General features: G+C 36.6%; 1 protein-coding gene across 7 annotated transcripts in view; it reads left to right on the top strand.

The window, feature by feature from the left end:
• Positions 1 to 12,047, top strand: part of LOC131362270 (potassium voltage-gated channel subfamily KQT member 2) — a 43,627-nt gene that overhangs the window by 20,739 nt on the left and 10,841 nt on the right. For 4 of the 7 annotated variants that reach the window (XM_058404185.1, XM_058404184.1, XM_058404188.1 and 1 more), the window contains exons 5-11: positions 4,816 to 4,941; positions 5,715 to 5,825; positions 5,979 to 6,074; positions 7,488 to 7,582; positions 9,465 to 9,533; positions 9,644 to 9,673; positions 9,902 to 10,125. In XM_058404185.1, coding sequence (XP_058260168.1) covers positions 4,816 to 4,941; positions 5,715 to 5,825; positions 5,979 to 6,074; positions 7,488 to 7,582; positions 9,465 to 9,533; positions 9,644 to 9,673; positions 9,902 to 10,125 — 751 coding nt within the window. Of the gene's footprint in view, positions 1 to 4,815; positions 4,942 to 5,714; positions 5,826 to 5,978; positions 6,075 to 7,487; positions 7,583 to 9,464; positions 9,534 to 9,643; positions 9,674 to 9,901; positions 10,126 to 11,031; positions 11,080 to 12,047 lie in introns of all 7 variants that reach the window. The other 3 variants (XM_058404183.1, XM_058404182.1, XM_058404186.1) reach the window with 1 other exon arrangement.

Genomic DNA, 12,047 nt, shown 5'->3' with positions numbered 1-12,047 from the left:
TATGGGAGAACCGATCCAGCCAGAGGTATTATATTAAACTGTCAAACCAATCTGCCATTTCTTTCTGATGATAAAGTGGATCTTGATTGGCTCTCACAATTGCTGGAAACTTGTTAAGAAAACTCAGCTCCTTCAGGCCATGGCGTAGTGGTTATGGAGTTGCCCACACTCTAATGAAACATCCTGATTAAGTGTCCTTTAGAATAGATTGGGGGCATGACTGAGAATGTTGGAGCCACGGTTAGTTTGCCTTCAATTAGTTTTGGTATTCCGCATCCTATTTATCAAGTATCTGTCCGGATGACAGTTAGTGACAAAAGGCAGGTATAGGTGACATGAGGATGGGTAGGATTTTGGTCAAAATCAGGATGTTGTCAAAATGTCTGCAGTAAATACACACTACATCTTTCAAGGATCTGATTCACTATTCTGTTGATGTCAGACTAATATAATTGAAACCAGATAAGCAGACCCTCCATTACCGAATGATCCCTTATATCTCCCTATCTCTGGATGTGTCCCAGTCCTTTCTATTCCCTAATGTAAGCTGCAGGCAAAATGTCAGTATTTTTTTTATACCCCTTAAATGCACTTATGTCTTTTAGGCTCCCGTAAAGCAAAGGTGCTGCATGGTGGAGTGGTATGTCATGTCCACATTAAATCAAATTTGAGTGTTTGGGCCAACAATCAGAATTAAGCATCGCCCCTGCCACTGTCACTTTTTTTTTTTTATAAAAGCCAAAGAGAACATGTTTGTTCATCCACAAATCATATAATTAGCATGCTATTTAAATCATTTATAATATTGGGAATATATTTCCTATGTATAGTAGGATTTGAGATCGTATTAAGCTAGGCTTTAAATAATAGTATTACAGTGTCTTTAAAACACCGCTATAAACGCTACCCTTTAATGAAACATTTAATTTTCAACCCTGAATATACTGAGAGAGTTCTTGGTTCTTGCTCTCACTGTATCTAAACCCATTTTTTGCCCACACATACTGTAGACCCAGCTCTATTTTTAGATCAGCACATTTTGAGCAGTGGCTCTTCTGAGTTGACGCCTCAGCACTTTGCTGCTCATTCAAAAACTTTAGCCTGCATAGAGTATCCAGAAGCTGCAGTCTTGGTGGTGCTACAGTCTTGCTATTTTTAAACAACCAATACACTTAATAAATAACCAGCCCCCTGGAGGCCTGCTTGAATATGATGCTGGAATATGAGTGAGTCTTATGATATCCCTATGGCAATGAACTTTTGTTTAATAAAGTGACAACCAGAACTGTTTCAATGAACAGCTATTTTGAAGCTACATTTGAGTGCTATGGAAATAAATTGCTTTGCCGTGTCTGTGAATGAATAAAAATCAATAGATCTTATTGAAAAACTTTGGAAAAGTCCTAGTACATCATGGACAGGGGTATTGTGTCCTCTTAGCATGAATGAAGAGAGATGATGGATGAATGTATTTGAACTGTTTTATGGCTATGCATTAGGGCTGTCAAATCATTTAAACAATTAATCTTGATTGTGTACAATATGTAGGTAAACTTAGCTAGTTTTTCACTGTTTGTGTTTTAAGGGCAATATTTGGCTTTAGAGCATTGACAGAGTGATAGAACCATGTATGTGTACCTTATGATTCATTATGCTCAGAATATACAGACTGAATGCTCTTTCCACTTTTTTCTTATCTATTGGCTTGTAATCCTGAGGTAAATATGGTTACTCATCCGTATCCAGTAGTTTCTGGTTAATGGACCATTTACAGGTCCGTAAATCAGTCACAAAACAGGGAGCTTAAAAAAGCATTGTGATAAAAGGTCGTTTATTTACATAACATTAACACATTAAATAGCTGTGCTTTGAATGCATTGTTTCTTTTGACAATAATCATCTTTCAACATATAAATCACTTGGTCTAGCCCACTAAAAAAAATAAATAAATCACAGCATCATGTTATTGATGCTGTGATTTAAGGGCTTATTATAGCTAAGTTGATGAAAGATCTGTGCTCTTGTTCTAGATGATTGCTAATCATTATACTTAATTTTTGCCATTATTTATCAGGATTTAAAAAATATATATTTTCTACTTTAGTCCCCATTTGCTGTTACAAAAATGTTTTACTCTTCTGGAAAGGTTTTCCACTAGATTTTGAAGCATTAGTGAGGTCAGATATTGCGGTCAGGTGGGGAGACCTGATGCGCAGTCTGCATTTTAATTCACCCTAAAGGTGTTCAGTGTGGTTGAGGTTAAGGCTCTGTGCAGGCAGCTTCAGTTCTCCCACTCCAGCATTGGCAAAGCATGTCTTCATGGACCTTGTTGTAACGTCTGGGACCCCCGCCCTATGCGGGGCTCGACCCCAGACGCCCGTGGTGTGTGGGCGCATGACAGCACACGGTGTAATGAGACCCGTGCGCAGGATTCAGCGAAGCACTGCTTTTATTACATTTAAGACGCGACATAGGGAAACAAACGTAACACTAGACATGGCGTGGTTAACTAAACTAAACAAAACCTAGACCTTAGCTTGGACATGGAACCTAGCAAACAAAACCCCAACAGAAACCACAGTACAGATAACAATCATGGACAAGGACACAAACACAAGGATCCCTATTTATAGGGGTAGACATTAGGGCTAATGGGATACAGGTGACACAGTCAGGATAGGAACAATAGGAAGGGCGTAACAAAAGACACACAAAGAAGCAGGCTTCCAAGGTTCACCTGCCAGCGCCCTCTCTGGGCCTGGCAGGGAACTGTCCAGCTGTTCCTGACACTTGTCTTATTCACAGGAACATTGTTATGCTAGAACAGGTTTGGGCATCTTAGTTTCAGTGAAAGGAAATCATAATATTATAGAAAACTACATGACATTCTATATAGTTGCTTTCTTCCAACTTTCCAACAAGTTTGGGAAACAACTAAATGTGTGTAATGGTCAGGTATATGAGTGAGACATTGTGGGACACTGGGTTGTGTTGCTACCTCATAACTCTACAGCTATTGGTTTGTACTGAGCTTGGGTTTTTATCTGTGTGGCATTTCTCTTCATGTTCTACTGGTGTCTATGTGGATTTTCCACAGGTTCACTGGTTTCCTCCAACCACTTAAATGCATGGCTGCAGGTGAATTGGCTATAGGAAATTGTGTCCCATTCAGGTTGTATTCCTGCCTTTGGCCAGGATAAAGTGATTACTGAAGACGATTGAATGTTTCTTGTTTTGAAGCAGTGTCCATAAAAAAAAAAATCTTTGGCACAGTTGTTTTTCTCCTCTGTTTGTCCTAGCAACTCAGCATGTGAGATTGATGTGGGGAATCCCAAGTCCAGCATGCTAACCTTCAGCAACCTTCTAGCTTTCCTGTCACTCCCACTTGTGCCAGCTGGATGTCAGGCAATACGGATGTGCCAACTTAGCACAATTTCAAGGACTATATCATGAGCCCGTAACAGGGTTACATAATAGGTAGTTTCTTCTGTGCTTACAGGATGGCGCTGTGCTCTTGTCACTCAACCAGCACTGAACTGTCCACTCTCTTAGGTGCTGAGACGAGCACAAATTCAATGGCTCCTTCAAGGTGAAAGTCCCAATTACTGACAGATATAGAGCATTAAGAGCTCATTCCTTTCTGTGATAAAGGTTTCGATGACTTTGTGGGGCTCCATTCTCTCTCAATGCTCAAGTACTGTACATCACAGGGAATGTTAGAGTGCTGATATAGCATGTCATTTCTTTTTGACAATTTGGCTTATTGAAGGTATTTGTGTTGTATGCTGTTTCCCTTTACCTCAATGGGAGCTCTAATTGCTAATCAAGCCTGTGTTAAATTTATTTATTTGATAAAGGGAGGCTATAAACCAGAATGTGTCAATACCCCATAGTTATCATGCTGCATATAATGTGCAGTATGTGATTACCAGTTTGATATCCATCAAAAATAATTAGTCTCATGCAAAAAAAAAAAAAAATGATGAGAACATTTTTGCCAGATGTACAGGGCATGATAAAATTTCAGCAAGTCCCTGCGGTGCACGTCAGTAATAAAGGTCTTATAAGATTAAGACATGGTTCTAATTCTATAATTATATTGAATTCCTGTGAGGTTCTTACCAAAGGCTGCGGCCCTTATTGATCATGTGGGTGTTGTCATGCTTTTCTCCAGACTTTCTTATTTGTCTTTGCTTTCACCTCAGGCGATGTGTCCAGTTCTCTTTTAGGGAGAGTAGGTTAGAAAATTGCATTACATTATTTTTATGAGAAGCTCTGGGCTCAGATGAGATTGATTTTACTGTAGTGCATTAATAATATGTTAGAAGATGAAGCTCAAGCTCATTACCCAGTAATAAACTTGATCAGTTGGATTTTGTTTTGGGCCTGTGTAGATTCTGAGGACTGTGACTTTCCATCCTGTTTTTATGTAAAGGAGGACATATGAATGTTTGGTTAGTTAACTAGGTTTTTCTAATCATGGAATAAATATGTTGTCCAATACAGTATCATATGTTAACATCTTCTACTTCTGTTTCTAAAAACACAAGGTTTATTATTTTTATTGCTTTTGTTTATTATTTATTTGTTTATATTTGTTTATTGTTTTTAGTTTTATTATTTTTATTTTAAAATAGGGATAATTAAAAGGTAATTTAAAAATAGTGCTTTCATAAATTATCTAAGAGATGAAGAAGGTTGACTTAATACTTTTTTTTGAAAATAGCAAATTAAAAGCATGCATGTTTCTCTGAATGTATGCTTTGTTGAATATTTAATGTATGCATGTGTTTGGGTTGTGTTTGCCCTTGGCAGGAGTTGATCACAGCTTGGTACATTGGCTTCCTGTGTCTGATCCTGGCCTCCTTCCTTGTGTATCTGGCTGAGAAGGAGGACAATGAGATGTTTGCGACTTATGCTGATGCTCTCTGGTGGGGTCTGGTAAGCAACATCACACTGTATGGTCGGCCATGTTGTGTTGTGTAGCTTTTCCATGTTTTCCAAATAATAAAGACAACAAAATGATCATACTGTTTGAATAACAAAGACTATATGAAGTTGACATTGCACCGATTGGATTCATTGTTAGCAATGGCAGATATTTGCTTTGTATTTTCTGCTATTTATGGGATTAAGGACAGAATTGCTTATAACTAGGTCATATCTCAGTATGGGTTTTTTTGTTGTACTTGTTTTTGCAGTCTCCACCCTGATCACCGCACTATTTTTGGTATTAACTCCTAACTATGTTTTGTTCTGATCTTTCAATATGGCCTGAAAAGCTGATCTTTCTCCTTATTGAATATGAAAATCAGTCGAGTACTCATGCTGTTCTGATGCTGTTTTCTATCACACAAACTTAGTAAATTAGGTACTTTGCATTCGCAGTGCTCATGCTGTTACACTCTGACATAAACAATATGCCATATGCCTGATTCATCAACAGAGTCTACCATGGTGAGAGTAGCAATTAGTCAACACTAGAATTATTGTCAACCAAAAGTGTGCATCAGTGTACACTCCCATCACAGTGCAGATTTAACAATAACAAAATTACCAAGAAACAATTCAGTTTAAAGGTGGACATTAAATGTAAGGAAGTAAAGCTGTTCTTCTGATCCTTAAATAAAACCTTAATTTCTCCAAATGACATATACTAGTGTCTCCTGTAATTGTCCAAAGAAGATATAAATACATTTTAATGTCTTTTATAGATCACGCTGACCACAATAGGGTATGGAGATAAGTATCCAATAACGTGGAACGGACGCCTTCTTGCAGCAACATTCACCCTGATCGGCGTGTCCTTCTTTGCCTTGCCTGCTGTAAGATTCCAGAAAGCCTGAGAAGAGACACAAAAAACACACAAACTTTAACAGTTTTTGCGTACCTCATACATAGACACTGCAGTCATTTAATTTGCAGTGGTCAAATTTGTAATCTCCTGTTCTAAGCATACACTCCTGTATACTTTCTAGGGCATCTTGGGCTCTGGCTTTGCCTTGAAGGTCCAGGAGCAGCATCGACAGAAACATTTTGAGAAACGACGGAATCCAGCTGCAGGACTCATTCAGGTAAATCACACTTTATATCCCTGTTATATACACAACATCCTTAATGGTTCCATGTCCAAATAATTGTAATTTGATTTGAGAAAATTATATTCTAATTTTACAATTTGATGCTTTATGTTCCTGCTTTATACTTTTGGTTACTGGCTATAAGATTTCCTGTACAGAAATGTACAAATTCTTACAGATGCTTATACAGCTGTTAGCGTGTTAAAACATATCTTACTTTTTATGCTCTGTGTTTTGGTTTTGAGGTCTTTGGCCTCAAAGATGATCTATTATATGAACAAAATGAACCTGCATGTGCTCAAAAACCATACACATGCCGATCTAACATATGTACATTCAACCTTTTTTGTTGTCACCAAAATAATTTTTCAATTATAAGTTTAAGTCCAACAAAACTAAATCTACTTCCACAGTGATTTGAACAGCGTACATTGTCACATAGAGCAGATTTACAGAAATACAGATATGTTATAGATTTCCCAGCTGACAGGAACATTATATTTCCAGAGGAATCGGAAGATCAAACATCTATAGCATCTGCCATCAGAGAGCCAATATTTTACCAGATGATATTGACATACCACAACCTATATATTAAATAAGTAAAAGAAGTCCCTTGAGTCGAAACCAGACCACAGTATCCTCAGTTTTTCTCTATGGAAATAAAGATGCATCAATCATCCCGTCCTTTGTGGGCTGCATTCTAGGTTCAAAAGTGTAATTTACAATGTCACTTGCCTCCAAAATCCTGTGGAGACTCAAGCTGCTGTCAGTCACTTCACAGATGATTACAGAAGCTGTCACTGTTCAAGGCTGGCTGAAGCTACCACTTCTCATTACTGATAACATTGTTTTCTAAATCGATATTTTACTGAGTGGTTGTCCAGTATGAGAGTTTAAAGTATGGACAAGATTAACTATGGTGCAAATAATAATAATAATAAGAAGAAGAAGAAGAAGAAGAAGAAATTTGTACTTTTGTTTGTTTGTTTAAATGTTCCTGTCCATTTTTTAGCAAATGCATTTGTTTCCCCAACCATTTCATTCATAAAGAAGTAAGCATGGTGGTCATGTGTAAACTAGTTATGAAAAAAAGCTCTACTTTGGATGGCTGCATAGAAAAGCAGAGGATTTACTAAAACATCTAGGATGAATAGTAAAGACATCTGAGCTGTTCAACATCACCGCAAATGAAATCAGAAGACAAGCTTTGAGATTTACTATTCTTTTTTAGAATTATTTTTTGTTTTATTCTTACCGAACTACCAAAATAATGTTGGCCTACTTTATTTTATTTACATTTTATACTAAACAGTGTATTGAAAATAAAATAAGCAATCTCTTAAATACATTAGGGAGCACAGTGCTTGTGTGAGTTATGTGCTTCTGTTTGATGTGACTTTTTAGGCAGCCTGGAGAGTGTATGCTACCAATCTCTCTCGCACAGACCTGCAGTCAACCTGGGACTACTATGAGAGAACCGTGTCTGTCCCTATGTACAGGTACGAGGCTTGAAAGAATTCCTCTCTATCCATCTCAAACGTCTTGTAATATTTATTCCTCTTTCTTCCAGAAATTCAGCTCTAGTCTATCTGCTTACAAGGACAAACTCTTGTCTTCTCTCTCTCTCTCTCTCTCTCTCTCTCTCTCTCTCTCTCATGCACCCCCTCAGTGTCCTGATTTAATTCTCAATATATTTCTCCTTTGTGTCAGATGAGAACAATGCACTAGATGCACTGATCCAGACTGTGACCTTATTTAAGAGGTGGTTGGGTTGGGAGGAAGGAAAAATTTGCCACATGATCTGGTAGCTTCTATGGCTGGGGATTTTGTAGTATAACAGAACAAGGACTGAGAATCCACATTGCTGAAAACTTTGTGAGACTAAGAACCTTCAGTGCTTTAATGAAGCAGTCTTCAATCTGTGGCTACAGGATTTCATTCCAGACAAATAGAAGGCACACATAATAGATGATTAGAAACCAAGATGCACTGATTAAACAAGTGGATAAGGTATGGCTCTTGCTTGGTTGTAAAGAAAATCTGCAGCCATGCTAGCCCTTTAAGGATAAAATTGAAGACCTCTACTTTAATTGTTTGTTCAAGGTACCAAGTACTCTTTTGGGAAATAGATTCATGAGTAGAACAATGTATGACTTACTGAAGGCATCTACTATTGCCAATATTGCTATCTTCTCAACCTCTCAGTCCACTAGTCATCGATTCCTTTTATTGGAACGTTGTCACTGGGAGCCAGATTCACTTATTGGAAAACTGGGAATCAGATTTATTTGTAAAGTAAAGTCAGCAGTAAAGCTTTTGTAAGAATATCCAAAAGGCAAATAAGTAAAGCATGCTAGAGTTCGTACATTGTAACATGATTTCTTTATACACCTTATGTTCCCATCACAATATTATAACCAGCAGATTGACCAGATCGAGTTAGCAAACACACTTTCTGTATCTAGTGATCCTATGTATACACACTTTGTGAAAATGTGTATAATATAATAGCGAAATATAAATACAGTTAATCATATATAGTGGCTGTTATCTCAGTGCATGAGAATATAATCCCTGCAACAAACCCTGCAATCAGAAATTCTAAATATGAAAATTAGTAAATATTTTTTAAACACAAATAGCTCTAGTAATCACTGGCACTTTTTTGGTAACACAAAACAATTTTAACTAAAGTCTTACTCACATGGACTCTTCATTGTGAAGAGTTTTGAACAGAATATCTATGGCACTCCCTCTAAGGCCCTGTGCCTGCGGTGACTCATCACAGCCGTGCTGATATCCATCCTTCCCTCTAAGATTTTCACCTTTCCAGCTTTTATGTGACCTTTATAGCTTTTATAGCACTGCAACCACACTTTTTCACCTTACAAGGCAGACAGCAGCACTGCATCCCCCTAGGAGTAACTCACACCTCCAGTTTTCTCTATACATATACAGTACACACTTCGACCTTACATGCACCACATTTTCTCACCTCAATTTTACAATTCAGCATGAATCTTTAACACTTCGGTCTTGTTTTCATCCTGCTTTCAAATTTATGCCTTGAGTCACACCATGGATTTATTGTTTCTCCACCTGCTGCCACTGCACACTGTGTTCTGGCTGGCTGATAGAAAACGTAGCATTTCTTCTTCTTTTTTTTTTTACGTTTTGCTGTTTAAATCTATATGTGATGCACGGTTATTGCCCTTTTAACATGCCTTCCTCTTTCTCACGACCTAGCATCATGGAATATGGTGCACACATTTATTGTTTACTTTGCCACGTTTGCATGATCATTAGATGGTATTTAGGCACACAAATTGACAGGCGACACACACTACCACTGAGGCTAAAACACTTGTGTATTTTTTTCAGACTCATCCCACCTCTTAACCAGCTTGATCTGCTGAGAAATCTGAAGAGCAAATCTGGCCTTTCTTTTAGGTAACATAATAGTTAATAATTGTGAATCTCATTATTTCTTTATTTTAAAAAAAACTTTGATTGTGAGTAAATATCCTGTTATATATTTACATATATGCTTTTTCACACAGGAAGGAAGCCCAACCCGAGCCATCACCCAGGTAAATATATTTTTAACAACAACGTACAATTTACACAATGAACATGTTCCTCTCTGATTAGTGTTTCTATTCACAGCTTATTCCAGAAAAATCTTTAATGTTACTGCATTACTGTCATTCTAGATCCTCTAAATCACTAATGATCATTTTTGTCTGTTTGCAGCAAGCTAGAAAGTTGGTGGTTTACTTGCTAACTGAGGTTTATCGCAATACTTTTATCCTTTGCAGTCAGAAGGTTAGTCTGAAAGAACGAGTGTTCTCCAGCCCGAGAAGCTCAGGAACAAAGGGGAAAAGTTCACCCCAGGGCCAGCAACCCCTGAGACGCTCTCCCAGTGCAGATAATATGGAAGACAGTCCTTCTAAGGTGCCCAAGAGCCTGAGCTTTGGTGACCGTAGCCGTGCTAGACAAGCGTTTCGCTTCAAAGGGGCGGCTTCGCGCCAAAACTCAGAAGGTAAGGGAATCTAGTAGAGATATATTCATATATAAATGCCTTTTGCTTCAGAAACGTGTTCAGTGGACAGTGGAAGGTCTGTATTATTGTGATTGATATTTGGGTTTGTGAGTGTGTGGGGCTTTTGTATGTGATTTGTGTGAGTGTTAAATTAGGCTCTAGTTCTGCTATCTCTGTTTTCATTTTCATTTTTGTTAAACTTTATAATTTTAGGAATTTAGTACCTTCTTTTAATGTTAGAAAAAAAATCATTAAAGTTACCTAAATTGAGTGAATAGATGCTAAATTTATACATTATAAACATCAGGATTCTTGTTCGTTTTCCCATAAGTTATTGCATGTAATTATTACCCAGTAACTTATGTTAAAGTGTGATGTGTTTCTTTTCTAAAGTGCTGTCTTTCTTTGTAAATATTTTACTGGTTGTGGTATAATGTGTAGCTTCTTTGTGCTGCCAGTGTGTTGGTGGATATATACTTTAAAAGTTGAGTGGAAGCACAGAAACTCTGGAACTGGAAGCCAAACTAATCGATTATCATTGCTACCTTAATCATCTTTATCAAGTCCTTTATGTTGCACAGAAATGACATCTGTTAGGGCCGCACCAGAGTTTGTGTGTTATTGCAATATTTTTTACTCAAGCTTCAAGCTGGTCACACTTTTTACAAAGTGCAATTTTGTGAAGCCCTAACATTGGTATTTTTATATTTAACTTACTACATATCAGAAATCCAAATGTAAATAAACATTTAAAGCAGTTTTAAATCAATTCTAATTCCTAATAATAGCACTTTGTGTAAAGTGCAGCCTCTTTGTAATCCATGCTGTTTTTCCCCCTTTGTTTTTTAATGAATATGGATCCTGATGCTGTCCTTTTCATTTCTCTGTTCGATGCTGATGCTAAAGTGCTGATTGAGATGCAGGCAGAAGATATGAGGCAGAAGAGCTCTCCAGGTCAGGCAAACCAGATGGGTCTGGGCCCTGTACAACTTCTACCGTTTAAAACAACACTATTCTAAATCAAACTACTTTTAAATATAACTTCCTGTTGGTAGATATACTGATGTTATTTACTTTGATAAATTCTGCTTTTTTTCGTTGTATCTTTTAGTTTAGTTATGCCTGTGATATGTTGTAGATGTACAAATTTGGGTGTTACAGTAGGTAAACATTCTTTTTAAATTCTTAGTATTTGAAAGACCACTCTGCTGTTTTAGCCACCAAGAATTGTGAAAGTGGATGCAAAATTAGTCCTACTTTATTTCATAGGTGTTTAATTAATTTTTTTGTTTGTTCATTTTGTTTTGCTTTGCTGTGAATCCTGGTAAGAATGTGTGAAATATTCAAATCGTTCTAGGTCCCAAATTGTCAAGGTTCTAAAATTGTATCTTGATGCAACATGTAGTTCTTCAATACTGCAGAGTTTACTCACATAGTAATTGGCTGTTTCTTGTCCTTGGGATTCTTTTCACAAGGAAACCTCTGCGTACTGTGTTTTTAAAGGTTTAAATGGTTTATTTTTTATTGCAATTTTTGTATTTAAAATTACTTAATATTTCCATGGAGTTACTTTATTTAAGAAGAAAGGAATGTATAAAACAACATATTGGGTTTATTACAAAACAATAATATAATATAATATAATATAATATAATATAATATAATATAATATAATATAATGTTTTATTTATTTATATTGGTTATCCTCAGGACCATCAACCATTTTAGGGTTTTTTTTAAGATTTAAGATTTTTTTGTTTAAGATTTAAAAAAAAAAAAAAAGTCCAATGATTACCAAGTATTATGGCACTTTGCATATATTTTAATCCATATTTTTTAATATTCATATCTCTTAGTTAACTGCTAGCATGTTTAACAACATTCATTTTCTGAGAAATTTAAATTACTTTCCTTTATATTAT

The sequence above is a fragment of the Hemibagrus wyckioides genome, linkage group LG11 (genome assembly GCF_019097595.1).
Source record: "Hemibagrus wyckioides isolate EC202008001 linkage group LG11, SWU_Hwy_1.0, whole genome shotgun sequence".
Lineage (NCBI taxonomy): Eukaryota > Metazoa > Chordata > Actinopteri > Siluriformes > Bagridae > Hemibagrus > Hemibagrus wyckioides.
Note: the sequence above shows the minus strand (reverse complement) of the source record. Positions and strands in the feature narration are given on the sequence as shown.